General features: G+C 43.5%; 2 protein-coding genes across 3 annotated transcripts; one reads left to right on the top strand and one right to left on the bottom strand.

Annotated features, from left to right (window-relative positions):
• Nucleotides 1-476: 476 nt before the first annotated feature.
• pigq (phosphatidylinositol glycan anchor biosynthesis, class Q) lies at nt 477-10003 on the bottom strand. The gene is made up of 13 exons (XM_079252426.1): nt 9839-10003; nt 9077-9263; nt 7526-7731; nt 7248-7444; nt 5519-5650; nt 5325-5445; nt 5116-5242; nt 4885-5038; nt 1885-1996; nt 1693-1773; nt 1504-1618; nt 710-771; nt 477-631 (listed from the first exon to the last, which is right to left on the bottom strand). Exons 1-13 carry the CDS (start codon nt 9989-9991, stop codon nt 479-481), a joined length of 1800 nt encoding a protein of 599 aa, XP_079108552.1. The 5' UTR covers nt 9992-10003; the 3' UTR covers nt 477-478.
• Nucleotides 10004-13066: 3063 nt separating this feature from the next.
• On the top strand, nt 13067-18520 carry eef2kmt (eukaryotic elongation factor 2 lysine methyltransferase). Of its 2 annotated transcripts, none has more exons than XM_079252429.1 (8): nt 13067-13198; nt 14388-14450; nt 14536-14616; nt 14696-14794; nt 14875-15008; nt 16224-16468; nt 17662-17811; nt 18406-18520. In XM_079252429.1, exons 1-8 carry the CDS (start codon nt 13097-13099, stop codon nt 18504-18506), a joined length of 975 nt encoding a protein of 324 aa, XP_079108555.1. In that variant the 5' UTR covers nt 13067-13096; the 3' UTR covers nt 18507-18520. The 2 variants fall into 2 exon arrangements, with proteins under 2 accessions (XP_079108555.1, XP_079108554.1); XM_079252428.1 differs by having other exon boundaries at nt 14693-14794.
• Nucleotides 18521-18667: the final 147 nt, after the last annotated feature.

Here is an 18667-nt window from a genome sequence, read left to right as displayed (position 1 = left end):
CTGGACGTTTGTCCAACGGGTCGTTTGTCCAACGGGTGGTCTGTCCAACTGGACGTTTGTCCAACGGGTGGTCTGTCCAACGGGACGTTTGTCCAATGGGTCGTCTGTCCAACTGGACGTTTGTCCAATGGGTCGTCTGTCCAACTGGACGTTTGTCCAATGGGTCGTCTGTCCAACGGGACGTTTGTCCAACGGGTGGTCTGTCCAACGGGACGTTTGTCCAATGGGTCGTCTGTCCAACTGGACGTTTGTCCAACGGGACGTTTGTCCAATGGGTCGTCTGTCCAACGGGACGTTTGTCCAACGGGTCGTTGGTCCAACGGGACGTTTGTCCAACGGGTCGAGGTAGCTGCTGATGACAGATGGATGGAATTTACCGACATCCTTTCCGTCTCATCTCGCCCATTTCACGCCTTATTCATCACCTCCCTCCCTCGTCGCTCCTCTTCCTCCTCCTGGCCACATTTCTGGCTCCGTCTCAGTCGGTCTTGGTGGTTTTGTGTCTCCAGGGGTAAATCAGCTCGCCGACAAACAGCTTCTTCACCAGGGCGGCCCACGAGTCTCTGGGGTAGCAGCTGTATGTCGGGGTCCGGTAGGTCTGAACCACGCTGCTGAACTTCAGAGGGTTGATCTGAGGAGGAGCAAATTTACATCAGACGCGTTTTTAACTTTAAAGAGGAGGCGCTGCAGAGACGATGAGACCGCTTACCTCCATGAGGAGGTGAAGGGCGGTGCCTGGCTCTTCACACAGGACCCTGAACTTCACACCCTCTGCAAACAGAAACAGCTTCGTCCAATTTATTCACACTTAAAACTTCTTCATTGTCTCCATTTCTAAAGAAAAACAATAATTCTGCAGCTTTCAGAAGGTTTGTCTTTCTTAGTTCCATGTTGTCATGACAACCCACACGCTTCAGTTAAAAAAATATGTAGAAAACTTCTCCAGTTGTTCCTTTTTATCAGGAAAAACATCAGAAAAGTTAGTTTTCTGGGTTGGATATGATTTTTCTGGATCATTTTTGTGTATTTTCAGGCGTCAACATGTCGAGAACGACGTCATACCGAGAAACTTCGCAGCAACTTCACCACGAACCCCTAAAAATGGAAAAACTCAGGTTTTGTTATGAACCCTGTGTGTGCAGAAAAAGCCAAACCAGAGATTTTTATGAATGAAAACCAGTTCCAGTAGGCTACACGTTGAAAACACACAATTCAGAAGTCTAAACCCCTTTCTTAGACCCCCCCCCCCCCGAAGCCTCCAAAGCACAGAAACACTCCATGCTTGTTCCCGTATGTGAGCTGCGAGCTTCTCTGGCGCTCGCTTCGTTCACCGTCCACTTGTTTAGATTAAAACAACAATGTTTTTTCAGTCCCATCCATTCCTCAGGGGATGAAATAGTTTTATTTTTGTGTTTGAACATTAAACATGTGAAGAGATTTTAAGCAACGTAGTAAAGAATTGTCCTGGAAAAGATCTCCCATTAAAACAGAAAGGTGGTCTACCTGCCAGTCTGTAGGAGCGACAGACGCGCAGCCCCACGCCGAACAGCGGGAAGGAGTTGATGAAGTCCACGCTGAGGTGGAGGACGCCCTGGAACAGCACCACCACCAGCCGCAGCTGCAACCAACACACAAACGTTAAAACCAAACCCCGAGAGGCCAGGATGAAGAGGAGCAGACGGCGGGACGCACCAGGGTGAAGACCAGGTAGTAGAGGGCGGTGGTGGGCAGCAGGAACAGCAGGATGGTGAACAGCAGCGTTCCGATGAAGAGCTGGAACATCGCAAGCAGAAAACTGAGTTTCCTTCCAACAACCAATCAGACGAGGACGTTTCAGCCTCGCCCCACACTGATGGGAAGGAAAGGGTTTTCTGTGCAGCTCACCTGGTCCAGGTCGTAGGAGCAGGAGTCCACCCTCTGCCGCAGGACGTTCCACTTCTTCCCCCGGAAGAGCCTCCAGAGAGACGAGAGGCCGTAGATCTTCAGACAGTACAGCCTGACGGACACACACACACGTAAACACACTCACATTTCATCTGATCTGAGGTCAGGAAATCATCTTCATGTATCTGAGGTGGACAACGCGGGACGTGATGTCCTTCAGAGGAACACAACCTGCAGCAAACCAGCCGTAACTATCAGGAGAAGCAGTTACCATCACACAGACAGAGACGTTACCGAGACGCCTTCTTCATTTGCAGCCATGAAATAAAACATATGCCGTCTATGTCCGATGTTTCTGTCCCCATGTTGTGTAATATGTTGTATGACGTCATCATATGCGCCTGTTTTGAAGTCAGTCTGCAGACCAGAGATGGAAAACAGCCATCAACACACCATGTGCGTAAATAAATAAAAATATGTCAGAGCTGCAGCTGAAATCTCATCTGCTGGATATGTTCACTTATCCAACACTTTTATGTCATTTTTTTTTAACTTATTTTCACTGAAACTGGAGCCTTTTGAAAACTTTTTGCATGAGAAGCCTTGAAACAACCAAACTTCTAAGAGTTGAGCTGTTTTCCTCCACCGCAGGTTTTCAGCACAAAGTCTGAAGCAAAGGTTTTAATCTCTGAAACTATCAGAGTTAATAACATGTGAATAAACCTCAAAGAGATGCAGAATGTTCTACAGAAAACAAACAGCTCTTCCATCTCTCCAGAATTAGCAGAAATAAACAGCTTTTCTACCGACTTGAAGCTGCACGCCCCCCTCTTCTCCCCTCAGCTCCTCCTCACGAGGCTGGTTTTGTTTTTGCTTAAACTTTGATCAGAGAGGAGAGGCTCATGATTTCCTTATGAGGCCTTTTATATATTTTTAATCAGTAAATATGTGGATCATGGCAAAGTGGCGGCAGGGATGGATCAGAATAATGAACATTTCTGTGTCTGTCCTGGGGGGCGAGTGGTGCACAAACACCTCAAAGGCCCAGCCGTTACCAGAAAGCGTCAGTCCTGATAGCTCTCTCTGCAGCAGGCTGCCTGGGGGCAGATGGAGGAACATTTGCGAGGAGGAGCGATGCTTCCTCCGTCTCCTCCATCGCAGCAGGAGGTATTTTTAGACTGAATAAAACACTCTGACAAAGCCAATCTGAAACACACACAGCCATGTTTCTGAAGCTGATGGAGCATAAATATGCAACAAGGGACGCAAGAAATATTTTACTACCCACCACAGGCGGGGGGCGCTATCTTTAGAGCAAATGCATAATTTAATTGATGGTTTCTCCAACGCTTTCATGTCAGCCGTTATTCCTCCAGACTGAACCGGGATGAAGGAGCAGAAACTGCAACGGAGGCAAACACGCCGGTTGTTTAAGAAAAGCAACAAAACACTTTTCCTTTCATCCCCATCAGGGCTGAACAGCACCTGAATGTGTGTGTCTGACGTCTGAAAAGTGTCTCAACGCCACATCACAGCACGATGAAACGGATTCCCCAGAGATGACACGAGCTGCGGTACCAACTTCAGCTCCAAAAACATTCAAAATGTTAACAAAATCACAATATAATGATTTCCAAATCAGAGCAGAAGTTCCTGAAAGCGGTCCAGGTCTGGACCAAGCAGCAACTTCCAGAAAGTTGAAGGTGGAGCCTACGCATGTGGAAGATGGGCGTAGTCTCCATGACGACACGCTTATGCTTCTAAAGAGCGGAACTGAAGCTCAGTGGACGTTCCCACCGTTGCATCTCTCAGAAAATACAGAAATGAGAAAAGAGGCGGAGCTGAGAGGGGGAGCTGTGAGCTTTGGGGTGGATGATTGACATATGGCGACCTCCAACCTGCCTGTAGCAAAGAGTTAACCGAGCTAACAGAGATAGGTGGGCTGAAGCTAAATCACGCCGTTTACCCGGCTAGAATCTATGGTTGTGCAACACCCCGTTTTCCAGCAGCGGGACATCAAATACCTGTCAATCAAAACAACACACCCCCAATTTTTTCCAAATTTTGAGATTAAATTACATCTAAACAGAAAAAAAAAAAAAATCACTCCCTCCACAGTTGTCATGAAGGTAAACCTGACCATGTTTATTCCTGCTGTAAACATGTTTATTCCTGCTGTAAACATGTTTATTCCTGCTGTAAACATGTTTATTCCTGCTGTAAACATGTTTATTTCTGCTGTAAACATGTTTATTTCTGCTGTAAACATGTTTATTCCTGCTGTAAACATGTTTATTCCTGCTGTAAACATGTTTATTCCTGCTGTAAACATGTTTATTCCTGCTGTAAACATGTTTATTCCTGCTGTAAACATGTTTATTTCTGCTGTAAACATGTTTATTCCTGCTGTAAACATGTTTATTTCTGCTGTAAACATGTTTATTCCTGCTGTAAACATGTTTATTTCTGCTGTAAACATGTTTATTTCTGCTGTGAAGTTGGTCTTTTTAACATGGGAGTCTATGTGGATTTGCTCTGTTTTGCAGCCCCTAGTGGATGAAGGGGGAACTGCAGTTTTATGCACTTCCACATAGGCTTCACTTTTAACTGCCGGATGATGCTGCTTGGTAAAACGTCATAGACTCCCATATTAACACTTTATTTATCTGTCACAGAAAGCAGCTTCACAGCTCTGAAATAACGAGAGAAGAAACTTTGCATCAATCAGACTGAAATCCAAATTACCCAGCTTTCCACCAGTACTTAAACACACCATGCTTTTGTGGAAGTGTGAGGCGTCTGCAGGCGTGATGTTTACACATGTTATGAATGCACATGCACAGGTTAACCTGCAGGAGTCTTTCTGAACCTGTAAATGATGCCATCTTCAGGGTTGAAGGTGAATATTTGAGTAAAATCTTGACGTTTTTCTGCGTTTATTTTCTGTGTGAAGCAGCAAAAACTCTTCTGTTCCCCACGGCGGTGAAAAGCGAGGCCTACCTGGCGCCGTAGACGTAGAAGCAGTAGATGTGGAAGGTGAGCAGAGCCACCATGTCGGACAGCAGAGAGAGGGCAAAGGTCAGGCCGAGGCAGGCCGACAGACCTCCGTACCACAGGATCCCCTCGATGAAGGGGGACATCAGGTGGATGTAACCTGGAGGGAAGCGTGTTGGACTCTGAACATCTGCAGGGACAAGCAGGTTTTGCAGGATTTGTTTTGCTGCGACTCACTGATCCAGAGGTGGATGTGGTACAGGAAGAAGCGACCCAGAACCTGGTCCAGAGCCCGGTTCATCTTCAGGCCTGCGGGCGCTCCCATCAGCCACTGCAGCAGCTCCTCCAGCTCTTTCGCCACGTGCTGAGGAAGAGGAGAGGGGAGTCAGAGGAGGAAAATGCATGTCTCCAGTTCTTCGGCCGCGTGGTCTCAGTCGGACTCTTACGTCGGCTGCAGGCACCAGAGTGTTGGCCAGCATGGCGATGTGGTCGTCTCTGTAGAGCCACGACATCAGCAGCACGCCGAGCGCCGCGTCCACCAGGAAGGACACCAGGATGTTGGCTTTCCTGCCAGCAGAGACGGAGAGATGTGAGGGAGCGGTGAACGCACGCGGCATCGTCACAGAGAACCCAAACTCACCTCATGAAGTCTGTGTGATTAGCAGCTGCTTTCGGCGAGCTGAGCGTTCTCATGTGTTCGCTTCTGTAGCTGAGCTGGATGCACGTCGACAGTTTGGAGGACAGGAAGCGCAGCGGGAAGAGGCGGAAGACGCTGGACAGAGAGAAAAACACCTGATGAGACGTGTCAACAGGCAGGAGGAGCTCAAGTGGCTGCAAACCTTCTCATCATACAGGTGTGTACAAGTAAGTACAGGTGTATACAGGTAAGTACAGGTGTATACAGGTAAGTACAGGTGTATACAGGTAAGTACAGGTGTGTACAGGTGTGTGCAGGTGTGTACAGGTGTATACAGGTAAGAACAGGTGTGTACATGTAGCATAGCAACACGATGGGAGAAACGCCGCTAAAAGGCTAACGAGAATCAGCATCCGAAGCAAACAGTTCAGAAACCAAACAATTATTTAGTTTTCATATCATCATTTTTCTGTATTTTAAAACTATTTATTGTTATTATCTATAAAATACTTAATGTATTGTCTTATATCAGCCTTTTTCTTGTTGTTTTTGTCCTGATCTTTATTTTTTAATTGCATTTCTTTTGTTTTTATACGACAATAGAGACTGACGACCTGTCCAGGGTGTTCCCCGCCTCTCGCCCACTGAATTCTGGGATAAAACCAGAAACTGGACCAAACAGTGAGGAAAATAAATCTACGTTCTTTTTTTTTTTTTTTTTTTTTTGTCTTGTGCAGCATTTAGGCAGCGGAATGATGGTCTGGATGCTGTGTTCTGCTGAGCAAATTTTCTCTGCCAAGGGAAGCTTTATAGATATAATGATCCCCTTGACTTTCTGAATTTTTATTTTATTTCTATTTTTATTTTGTATTATTGTTTGAATTGTAGAGTTTGTACTGCTGGACCAGAGAGGACAGACGAAAGACAGAAAGAGAAAGGAGAAAAAACACCTCATAAGAAAAGTGAAAGAGATAAAGGGAGAGAAAAGGGAGAGGAAAGAAAACAACTAAAAAATAACCCAAAAACAAAAAGAAAAAAACAACCTACAGATGTATACATACACACATACAGGCACACACATACATATACACACACACATACACACGTATACATACACATACATATACACATATATGTACACATATATATACATATGTACACATATACATATACACATACATACATATACACACACACCTCTATGGACACACATACATACGTACAAACATATACGCACTCGCCAGGATTAACACATATACATAAACAAATAAATGTACATTCTAATAAATCAATATATCCAAAATGAATATGTTCCACCTCTTCTCATAGCTGACAGCAACCAGCAGGGGGCGCTGCAGGAAAGTGGAAAAACGAAGCTTTTCTGCACAAACTGCTGCAGAACTTCTGGACAAAAAGGTCCGAACGGGTTTGTTGTTTGTGTCGAGCAGAAAAAACAGAAAATTATTTATTCATTTATTTATTCTTCTCTGACAGATGAGTCTGTTTATCAGAGCTGTAAAGATTTTACACCATTTTCAGAATTTCTTAGCAAGCATGACGTTCTGGCTCTCAGAGAACACGTGAAAGTAATCTGAGTAAATCTGAGTAATGAAGGCATCCGGGAGGATCTGACAAAGTAAAGAAATAAATCTCAGCCTGAACTTCCTGCTGTTGTCTGAAACGCTGACTGATCTCAGTGAAAGTAGCTCGGCCGTGGCGTCTTTCGTCTCACCGGATGCCACAGATCCACGTCCACACGGAGAGCAGCCAGGCGACCAGGAGGCAGAGCGGCACGGACGCCTGTTTCAGCAGCTCCACGATGATGCTGGCCTCTCGGCCCTCAGACTGCCAGTGGGTCGACTTCAGCGGCGCATCGTCATATTTGTCCAGGAAGAAGAGCGGCTGGCTGCGGGCCACCGTCTGGAACACCTTCACGTGAAGAAGAGGAGACACTGAGGCGAGAATCTGTCAGCTGCAGGCGGGCATCGAACCTGCAGCGGCGTCTGGTACCTGGCGCAGCTCAGACGGAGGCTCGGCTTTGTTGTCTCCACTCTCGATGGGATGAAGCTGAGACAGCATCACCTTCCTCTGCTCGTAATGGATGAAGATCACCTTCTCCTCATCCTCGTCTTCTCCGTCGCCTTCCTCCTCCTCCTCCTCCTGCTCCTTCTCCTCCTCCTTCTTCTTCTTCGCTTCTCGCTGAACTGCTTTCCCACCTGGAATCAGGAAGAAATTAAACTATTACACATAAAAAACGATCCAGCAGCCGTTTTAAATGCAGGAAGATCCAAACGTCACGTTTTGTCTTATAAATAAAGTTATTTGAACCCAGAATCGGGTCAAAGTGATGATTTTAACTCCTGATCAGATCAGAAACATAAAACACATCGTCTTCTTTCCACACAGCAGTCTAGACCAGTGCTTCCCAAACTGTCTGAGCCTTGACCCCCGGCATGACACGGGTGAAGGGGTCCCTGCTTGGACCGCTTCCTGAGTCCGTTCAGCTTTTAGCCGGTTCTGCTCAGGAAGTGAGATGGTTGTGCCTACAGCCTACAGACACACATGTGTGATATCAAAATGCACTTAGATTAATATTTTCAACTAGGATTTAATTTACAGATACTTTTGTTAGACATTAGTTTACACTAGTTTAATTCAGCATCACAACAGTTCTGAAATAACGAGCATTTTAGTTTGTTGTGGAATTTATTCATTTGTGTTTTCCCTTTAAGTTTCAGGAGCTCCATTCCCTCGGCTGTCAACCAGCAGGTGGAGCAGATAATCGCACCAGACCATTTGCTGCAATAAAACGGGGGGGTTTAGGGTTTTCTTTTGTTCATTTAGTTATGTTTTTGTGTGTCATGCCCTTTGTGTGTTTTTGTTTGGGCTGATCAGATTTATGTTTCCCCTTGTGTGTCCTTTGTTAGGTCAGTTGGTTTCATTTGTTGCTTGAGTTACTTCTGTTTTGTTAAGTTGACCTCTTTATGGGCCTGATTTATTCATTTCTGTTAAAATAACTTTTTCTTTTTTTGGGTCATAATAAAAAACCCCATTTTTTAACTTTAGACTTGACTGTTCCTCACTGCTCGGTCCATCACAGGAAGAAAGGCAGATAGACGCACGTCTCCTGCGTTCATCACAGCAGCGCAGAGTTAGAGTCAGAACTCCTTTCTCCTCAGAGAGAGGAGCGAGGACCGACTCCTGAGGGGCTCTGAGTCCGGGAACACCACATCAGCTGGACAAGCTGAGGTCTATGGAGACGGTGGATGTGTCTACACCCCCCTGCTGCAGCTGGCTGGATGGTACTGGAAACACTGGGAAAATGAGAGAACGTGATCCTCACACGGCGTCTTCCATCCAGATGTGAGTAAAGATGCTGCAGCAGGAAGGTGGTCCTCCACACCAGCATGAGGCTGATGCACCAGTCTCTTACGACATCAGATGAACTGGTCTGAACTGGGCTTTTTAAGGAGTCGTTACCGCGTTACACTAAACAGATTGTGTCCTGAAGTTGCCTCCAGAACCAGGAGACCCAGTTCCTTCTCAGGCCGAGGTTCTTACTCTGATCCCGGTCGAGCACTTGGCAGGTGAAGCCCGTCTTCCCCATCTGCCGGCTGATCTGGAGCCAGCGTTGCTGAGGGAAGATGGTGCTCAGGTCTCTGAGGAAACTCTCCATGCCCTCCTGCCCCTCTTTCGGTAAACTCCAGGAGCCCAGCACCGACAGCTCCACCCCGCTCTGGGCCTGCATCTGCCGGGAAACGACGGAACGATACAAGGAGTTTTAATGTTTGTAGAAGAAGAATCATCTACGTTCTGATGCAGAACAAGTCTGTGGGCAGATGGCGGATTTTAACCTGATTTTACGAGTTTAACTTGATCAGCAGATGTGGCAATTCCTGGTCCAGAAAGTAAAAGTCCAGTCCAGCAGCAGTTCTGACCGGTCACCAAACAGGACCAAATCTGTTGGTTTCCTTATAGAGGCTTTCATGATGTTTTTCATTCCCGTCTGTAAAGCGTCTTGAGATGGCATTGCCGTGATCTGACACTATATAAATGAAGTTGAATTGAATTGAACCAAACGAGCTGAATTTAATGAGCAGAGTTTATTTTCCAGGTAAAGAGCCTGTTAGTGAAAACACCTGATCTAAATGTACAGGTAGACCCAAAAACATGGCAGGATTTCTACTTTCTGGACCAGGATTTGCCACCTTTGCTCTTAAACATCTCCAAGTCACTGAGGTTGCCATGTCTCTGATCCAGAGTCCAGCAGCATCTGCTGGTCTGGACTGATCTGATCTACGAGGACTCTGCTGCTGCACCAACCTGCTGGATGTACTGCTTGACTTGTCCGGGGATGAACGGGTAGTGGATGACCGCCAGGACCACAGCCGAATCGTGCTCGGAGATCCAGCGGCCTACCAGCAGGCCGCTGTCCGCCCGGTTGCAGCACTGCGGGAAGAAGACTTTCAGCACCATGACGCCTGCAGCTCTGAGGACAAACACACCAAAACTTACTGTGAAGCTCAGGTTTGTTGAGATCAGACGGGAGTTTTATGTCTGAAGAGGGAAATCTCCTCTCAGCGAACCTTTCTGCTCGTAATAACGCAGAGACGCCTGCAGGGTCACGATTAGGATGTTAAATCCATAACAAACTCTGTAAAATAGTTAAAAACTCAACTCATAAATGCTCTTTACAGAAGTATTTTCTAGTTTTGTGAAAAACATCATAATAAAAAGTACCTGAGTTTTTAGAACACAGCAACATTTAAACATTATTTTCATTAGTAATAATCTATTTCCCCGTAAAACAGGAAACGGGACATTTGACACCGAGCTGCGACACCTGCTACAGTCTCCAGGCTGGTCTGAATCACTCTAACCTCTGATCATGTGACCAAAGACGAGGACACTTCATGAAAATCAACGTGTGACTGAAACCTTGTTGCTGTTTCAGCCACAGTGAGACGTTCAACTGCGAGGAAAATATGGAGAACGCAAATTAAATAATCTGCTTTATGTAATCATAACAGAATATCTGGTTTGCTCATCGTTTCCCTGCAGAAACGTTGATTACAGAGACAGGGCAACGAGGATGAAGTTGTGATCACGTTTTGGTTGTTTCTGACGAATACAGGCGATTAATCCACCAACCGTTCAGATCAACGAAGCTCATTCACAAACAAGCTGTTCTTTATCCTCAGACCGTTGATGGGAATTCTGGCTTTCACCAACGGAGAAGGTACAGCGAGCGCTTTCCCTTTAGTCTCCACGCCACAAAGATGTACGCCCTGATGCATTCACGGACCAGGATGTTGTCCTGATGCGTTCATGGACCAGGATGTTGGTCCTGATGCGTTCACAGTCCAGGATGTTGGTCCTGATGCGTTCATGGACCAGGATGTTGTCCTGATGCGTTCATGGGGCATGAACATGGACCACATGTGAATTAAATGTGGTTGACATGTGGAAAACCACCTGTAATCCACATGTGGTTTTCCAGATGTGTAGAATTGCCTCTATTAATGTTGTTTTGCTGTTGAACCTTTATCATTCTTTACTTTTTACGTTTATTGACTAATATACATGTCTAAGATAAAATACGTCTCTAAATAAACCTACCAATATTGTATGATAGTATATTATTTAGAGGGAAATCCAAAAAATAAATATGAATGATGATAAAAAGACAAATTAAACTTGCCGTATAAAAGTTTTCCTTCAAAACAAATCCAGGTTCCAGCAGCGGGTCTACAGATTAAGCTGAGCGGGTTTAAAGAGGAATTTGGAGATGTGTCGGGACGACATGGTTGGCCTCCTTTCATGCCCTTCACAAATCGAGTCCGGCCGTGTTGTTATGGCAACAGGGCAGCCCGCAGCGGGAATGTCATTGATTTTAGTGACTGTGATTTCAGATAACAAGACAGGACTGCAAAGTAGGTTGGAGGAAAATTGAGGACTGAAATAACTCTGAAATAACTTCGAAAATCAAACCGTTCATATGAAATTTGAAGGTTTTATTTATTTATGTCACAAACTCCTGCTTAAAGTTCGCCTCGGTGTTTTACTAAATTTGTTAAAAGTAACTAAATTTAATCTCTGAATCGACTTAAAGCAGCACTTTCGTTTAACTGAACAACAACATTATGTAAAGGAGATAACAGATTTAAAATATACCAGAAAACATACCTGTTTAAGACTAGTACGACTTTTCACCTTCCATTTAAAACGGAGAGTGGACTTCGGCTAGGCAAAGACCGCCGCCATGTTTCTTTGTTGACAGTCCGTTCTTTAAACGTTCCGGAGAGAAACGCACACGGAGGAATGTTCCGACTGTCTCGTCTGCTTTCTGACTTCTCTCCTCCGATTATTCTAATTTAGGTTATTCTGATATAATTGTATGAAGCCAGCAAGTAATTAAACTCAGAGTTAAAATAAAACTAAATACTAAAATTATTTTGATATCAAATTATTTAATTGTGAATTATCTGCAAATAAGCTTTGTCCATTCCCGCTTGTTAATTTGGACTTATGTTTATTTTTGTGTATTTTCCTTTTGAATAAATAGTAAGTAAGTAAGCAAATAAATAAATCGCGGGACTCAGAGTACAGTATATACTACAGTATATACATAGAAAAGATAAATAAAAACGTTTCAGTGTGAAGGACAATGGAACAGCCCAAAATGAACACCGGTGACGGGGTCCCACCAATTCAACAAACATGGAATCATGTCTTTGAATCAAGCTTTTTCCCGTAGACAGTTAAGATAATGAAAGATAATAAAACATTTATTACCGCTGTTTGGATACCTATAACTTTTAACACTTTTCTACGCAGTTGTACACGGCTATTTTATCAGCAATTATACTGATATTATTGTGGTTTATTTTGCTTTGTTCATTCATTCATTCATTTTCCGAACCGCTTATTCCAATTCAGGGTCGCGGGGAAGCTGGAGCCTATCCCAGCTGGCTTTGGGCGACAGGCAGGGTACACCCTGGACAGCTCGCCAGTCCATCGCAGGGCTATTTTGCTTTGTATCCCTTAAAATAAAGTTTTGTTTTGTATGTGTGCGTGTGTAAAATTTGTATTTACAATTAACAAAAACGTCATAACTGTATGTGCATAATGTATGCAACAAAAAGGTGAAAAAGGAACTGATAAACGGAGTATTTACAGTAGCATTAATGTGACTCACCAGCAGGCCCTGCTTCAGCAGTAAATGAGGAGTTGTCCCAACTGTAAAGACTTTTATCTGCTCGTGCAGTGACGCAGCAGGAAAATAGCGCGAGAAAAAGCCTGCGACTAAAATAAATCAAAAAGTTTTTTCCCCCTTTGTTCATAACAAATCATTAAATTTCTCCTGCAGCAGATTCCACTTAAATTATAAAATATTTTGTGCTCAAACATGTATAAAAGGTTTGTTTATTTTACCTATTTTCTTCATTAAATATTTTAATATTTCATTTTTTCCTTGAAGCGATTAGTTAAGAAGAAAACTACATTACCCAGCAGGGCTAGCGAGAGACAATCGCGGTGGATTGTGGGTCAGTAAAGGAAGTAAACAAATGCACGTGGAAGATGGCGCTTTCAGAGGAAAAAATAGTGAATAATTCGGATATTTTAGATGAATTTCAGGTCTTGTTTTTCGCCATGAGCCGCCTGACTTCGTTTCCCTGGAGTGTGAGTATAAAACCATACACGAAAATGAAGTCGCAGAAAGAATTTACAACTAAAACATACATTACAAAGCCTCACTTTAGGCACCTTTTTGTGTGTAAAGTTGCTGACAACCAGACACCAGTTAAACCATAGCGTCCACTATCTCCGTGGTAGGGGTAATAAATGGTTATCCATGCTGTTTGCCAGGGCCTTGCATGTGTTGGATGTTTCCCTACTTCAACACCTGATTAAAATAAAATGGACCCTCACAGCTTTTTGAGTTCTGCACACATCTGTTAAAACACATCTGCTTTATTGAGTCAGGTGTTGCTGCAGGGAAACATGAAATACCTGCAGGACAGCTGCGGATTTCCAGATCCATGGCGTTTAATGTCTGCAAGCATGTTGAACAAACATGTTCAACTAAATGTTGAATATTTATCTTGTTTAATCATTAGTATTCAACAACAGACACGTCAGATTCAGGTTGTCATGTTAAGGAGCCTGATAGTTACCATCTGTCAACCAGGGCTGGGCGATACCAACATTTTGATCCCATACCATCAGTTTATGGCACATTTTTATTGATACAGCTATTGATACGTCTTGCAACTTGAAGGAAGATCACAATAGTACAGTGTGTGTTAATATCTTTATTGTAATAGCAGTATAAAACATAGGTAAAACTCAACATCAGTACATGTAAGAAAACATTTTAAACATGAAGAAAATATATTGATGAGTAAATTCAACAAAAATAAGAAAATAATTTAACAAAAAAATAATAATAATAATTAAACCACAGTATTAAAAAAAAAAATATTCATGATGATTATCGTGTTAGTTCTGATTATTCTGAGAATCTGTTAATTTAAAAGGTTTTTTCTATTTTACACTTTAACAGCAGAATTTTTTAGATATCGAAGCATGTTTAGAGTTTCAGATTAAAGCCAAAAGTCAAACATTTTGGCTTTGCAAGCATCTCAAAAATATCCAACCAGTTGTTCTCATAGCTGTTCAAAACAAACAAAAAATCAGACCGAGTTGAGATATTGTTCACTAAAAGAGAAAAGATGAACTCAAAAGGACAAATATTTGTCAGTGGAAACGATGAGAAACGACGTTTCAGAGCAAACAATCCCAGCGCGACGCTTGTCACCAGGAAAGATGCAGGTGAAGGCGTAAACACTGAATCTCCTCCGGCTGACAGGTTGTGGAAAACGAGCTGCAGAGCAACAAGTCGTCAGAGTTCTTGTCGGAGCTGCTGCAGCAGGTCAGCTGCTCCGCCCCCAACACCTCATCTTGCTCTGATCACGACTCAGCAGAAATAAACCGGGTTGTTTTTATTTCTTCCACAGACGTGTCTTCATCCTCTGTGCCGGAAGTTTCCGCCGTCGGTCAGATACAGGAGGCTGTTCCTGTCCGAGCTCATCAGACGGGTCAGGAGGTTGTTTCATAAGCAACGTTTCATGACGGCGTCAGCTGGAACAGAATAAAGTTTTTGTGTCTGTGCAGCAGGAAGCGGCAGCCTGCGACCCGCTGGACGAGCTGTACGATGCCCTGGCCGAGGTGCTCGGAGCCGAGGAGGCCTCAGAGTGCTACAAGAGCTACTTACTGGTACCAAACAGAGCGCAGCTAAAGCTCCCGCGGGTTCAGATGAACAAATGAGCTTCAGATTGTCTTGTTGTTCATCGCAGCCCAGCGGCGACGTCATCAGCCTGCTGGAGAACATGGCGCTGATCTCAGAGGGAACCACCGGGTTGGTGACCTGGGAAGCTGCTCTGCACCTGGCCGAGTGGGCTCTGGATCACCAGCAGGTCTTCACCGGCAGGTACCGAGAGGTTCCAAACTATCTGGATTAGGATTTATTCCTCCCCTTTAAAATGCACCTCAAATGTCCTCTTTGGGCTTCCGTAGTTAGTGGTGGGCTCAGACCTCCCCCCTCCCGTTTCCTAGGGAGAAACACACACGCACACACACGCACACACCCAAAGCTGAAGTTAACGAAATGAGGAGGATTTCATTCCTAGAACCTAAACTGGTTCAGAGTTTTTCATTTATTCTGAGCAGGTTCATTTTTTATGTCCTCGGACTCCAAACAGGCGTTACCAAACTTCGTTACCTGTTTGGTAACGACACGTTGCAGAAATGTTTACAGCAAAGATAGAAGAACTTATTTACTGCATCTCACTGGACGTCAGCTGAGTCGATGTAGAATTCTCGTAGGCTGATTGTGTAATTTATTTAGGAAAGCTGGATGTTATGATATGTTATGAGGCCTTTATGCACCAGGTCCAATGCAAAGGAACGACACAAAATTACCAATAATTCAGGGATGAAATAAACTGTTTTGTCCATTCACCCCAAGCACGACGCAAAACTACAAATAATCAAAGATTTTAAAACAAACTTCCAAGTTGGTGAAAACAAAAATGGATTTCACCTCAAACGATGGCGATGTCGAGCTGATGCTGCAAAAGAGAAGGAAAAAAAGAGGCTCTGGGTTCTTCCTGTTCTACTCAGTGGGGTGAGAACTGGTTTAGTCCAGGATCTTGAAGCTGAAGCAGAGAAAAATAAGGTAAGACACTTGACCATGGTTGCCATGGTAATGAAAAGTCTGAATGAAGCAGCAGCGACAAAGTGCTAGCAAAGCTCGCAACCGGCCGTGTTCTTGCTGTCAACGCGCCTTCTCTGATTGGTCGGTTCTGCATCTGTCAGATGTGACAGAAAAATCCACAACAGTCTAAAAAAAATAAACAAGACATCTGCGACATCCAGAAGACGCTTCAGCCCACAAGTCTCCGTTTAGAGACGTCACTCTGGAGAACCCTCCAGGTTAGCATTCAGTTCTGGTCTCAGGAAGTCCACCATGTTGACCAGCATGATCCAGCAGATGGAAGATGATGATCAGGTCTGCAGGAAACACGCTGAACCTCTGGTGTGAGGAGCTGATTATCCACGTCTCCGTTTTATCGACTGGAAGTTGCAGAAATCTTGTGGATTTTTTTGGACATCCGGACTCTGATGAACTGGTTTCTGCCTGCAGGTCGGTTCTGGAGCTGGGCAGCGGCGTGGGCCTGACCGGCATCACCATCTGTCACTCGTGCGGTCCACACAGATTCGTCTTCAGCGACTGCCACTCCACCGTCCTGCAGAAGCTCCGAGACAACATCCACCTGAACGGACTGAGCGGCGGCTCGTCTCCCGTGGTCACCGTGGACGAGTTGGACTGGATGACGGCGACGGAGGAGAAGCTCAGAGAGATCCGGCCCGACGTCGTTATAGCTGCAGGTCTGAGATCAGATTCAGAGACGAAGATGGACAACATGTTTGCAGACTCGGGGTGTCAAACATACGGTTCAGGGGCCAAAACCGGCCCGCCAGCCGGTCCAGATACCTGGAATAGGGCTGGTCTTATTTTGTAGATCCATTTTCCAATTAGTATTGAATATAAAGATAATATTTATGTTTGTAATATTTCAAATGAAATAAAATATGTTAATGAATAAAATGGCAAATTCATACAAAACCCAAAACGGGGATATATATATATATATATTAAAATTAAAACGTTTAATTTTCTCAAAATTTTAAGTTCATAATATTTTATACAAGTTTAGATCATTAAATGTAAACATATTGATAATGTATTTTTGCACTAAAATAAAGGGAAAATGGGAAATTTATTATTTATAGGTTTTATAATTTATTAGTTATTATTTATAGCTCTTGTTTTACTGGTCTGATCCGCTTAGGACCAGATAGTTCTGAACATGGAACCTGATCTATAAACGTGAGACTGTTAAATATATGATCAATAGCAACATGACTGTATTTGCAGCGTAGCACTATATTAGTTTGTCATCGTCATCCATGTAACTTTACGTAAACAAACCTCAATCCACAACTGATGGCGTCCCCCAGGGCTCCATTTTAGAGCCTCCTCTGTTCACTTTGTATGTTAATATCTTTAATTCCTCGTCTGTATTCCATGAAATACTGTTTCAAACTTGTTTTTAATTATTGGAATTAACCTGAACACATCATAAATAGACACCATTTCTGTGCAACTACACTATTTTCTGCTTGACAAACTCGAACAAACTGATGGAAAAATAATTTAACAAAACTGAAAATGTTTAGCTTTGTTCTTAGTTATTCTTCCAATCTGCCATTTCTACTCTATTAAAGTTTATTACACGTCGTTGCACATTTCCCATCTTTTTAAGTTGGAAATTCTTCTAAAAAAAAAGGTATACAAACCTTATAAGTTTAGTATGTAATATTCTTTGTAGACCAGTTTTTTATCATTTCAGTTTTTAATAAAATTACCTTCAGAAAACTTTTAATGAACCAGTTTGTCCATAAAGTCCACCACAGACCATGTGACCTCTGTCCAGTCTTGCTTCCTGTGTTACATGACATTAAACATTGTAGAAGTTTGCAAACCAGCTCATCAGTGATGTTTCTTTCCTGCTCTGCAGACGTGGTTTACGATCCAGACGTTGCTGAAAGTCTGGTGAAGCTGCTGTCCAAGATCCTGAGCTGCTGTTCTGTCCAGGTCCAACCAGAGATCTTCATCTGCTCCACCGTGAGAAACCCAGAGACGTACAGCAACTTTAAACTGCAGCTCAGTAAGAATCCCTGAAGGAAACACTCCGCTTCAGCGCTGGATATCATCACTAATTCACAGCAGCCTGATTCATTTCCATTTAATCCGATTAGATTTGAATCCTTTACAGATGTTTGTTAAACAAAACCTTTTTTCTCAGGTAACTACTTTTATAAAACACTGTCCACGTTTACATGAGCATAATATATCTAAGAGTAATCAGATTACCAGATAAATCTGATCTGACAATCTTCTTAAATACACTATTTGAAATAGTCCTGTCTTTATTCACCAGATGAGGAGTTCAGTCTTAGCATTAGCTGGTAATACAGGAGCCCATATGGCTCTTGTTTTATATCTTTTTCTGCAAATGAACATGATGATCTGCTTTGTCGTCACCATGTTTATTGTTGTCTGAACATGACGTCAGACCCAGAGCTGAAGACTGAAATCTGCACTGCCCTCTGATGGATGTGTTGGCTAACAACCCTGCTAACATCAGGGTGGTGACATTTAAATCAGACATAGCTAATGAAGCTAACATGCTGTTAAAACACAGTCAACTGTTATAAAAACAACTTCCTTCCTTGACTAAACAAAGTTTTCGCTTTTGCAGAAAATGCAGGAATCAGGCAGGAAGTGATGACAGGACCCGTCAGCCAGGTGTTTCCCTACAACAGACTCGCTGCTATAGAGCTCATTAAACTGTTCAGGTGACAAAACTTGCACAATAAAGATTTTTATTTACAAATCGTATCAAAGCGTCCTTTATATCTTCAAGTAACATAGAAAGGCTCAAGGAATGGAAAGAAGCCCCTAACTCCGAAAACTCTGGAAAAACCAATGATTAAACGTCTATTCTTCTGTAACTTCATGAT

The sequence above is a fragment of the Telmatherina bonti genome (assembly GCF_933228915.1).
Source record: "Telmatherina bonti genome assembly, chromosome: 14".
NCBI classification, from domain to species: domain Eukaryota; kingdom Metazoa; phylum Chordata; class Actinopteri; order Atheriniformes; family Telmatherinidae; genus Telmatherina; species Telmatherina bonti.
This window is presented reverse-complemented; position numbering and strand designations above follow the sequence as displayed.

Excerpts from the sequence above, each read along its gene's own strand:
- pigq (XM_079252426.1), bottom strand. The coding sequence starts at position 9,991 with ATGGTGCTGAAAGTCTTCTTCCCGCAGTGCTGCAACCGGGCGGACAGC. Across the intron at positions 1,997-4,884 it reads TTCTACGTCTACGGCGCCAG|GCTGTACTGTCTGAAGATCT; the intron begins GTAGGCCTCGCT and ends TGTGTCCGTCAG. Across the intron at positions 632-709 it reads CCCTTCACCTCCTCATGGAG|ATCAACCCTCTGAAGTTCAG; the intron begins GTAAGCGGTCTC and ends GCTCCTCCTCAG.
- eef2kmt (XM_079252428.1), top strand. The coding sequence starts at position 13,097 with ATGGCGCTTTCAGAGGAAAAAATAGTGAATAATTCGGATATTTTAGAT. Across the intron at positions 15,009-16,223 it reads CAGCAGGTCTTCACCGGCAG|GTCGGTTCTGGAGCTGGGCA; the intron begins GTACCGAGAGGT and ends TTCTGCCTGCAG. Across the intron at positions 16,469-17,661 it reads CGACGTCGTTATAGCTGCAG|ACGTGGTTTACGATCCAGAC; the intron begins GTCTGAGATCAG and ends CCTGCTCTGCAG.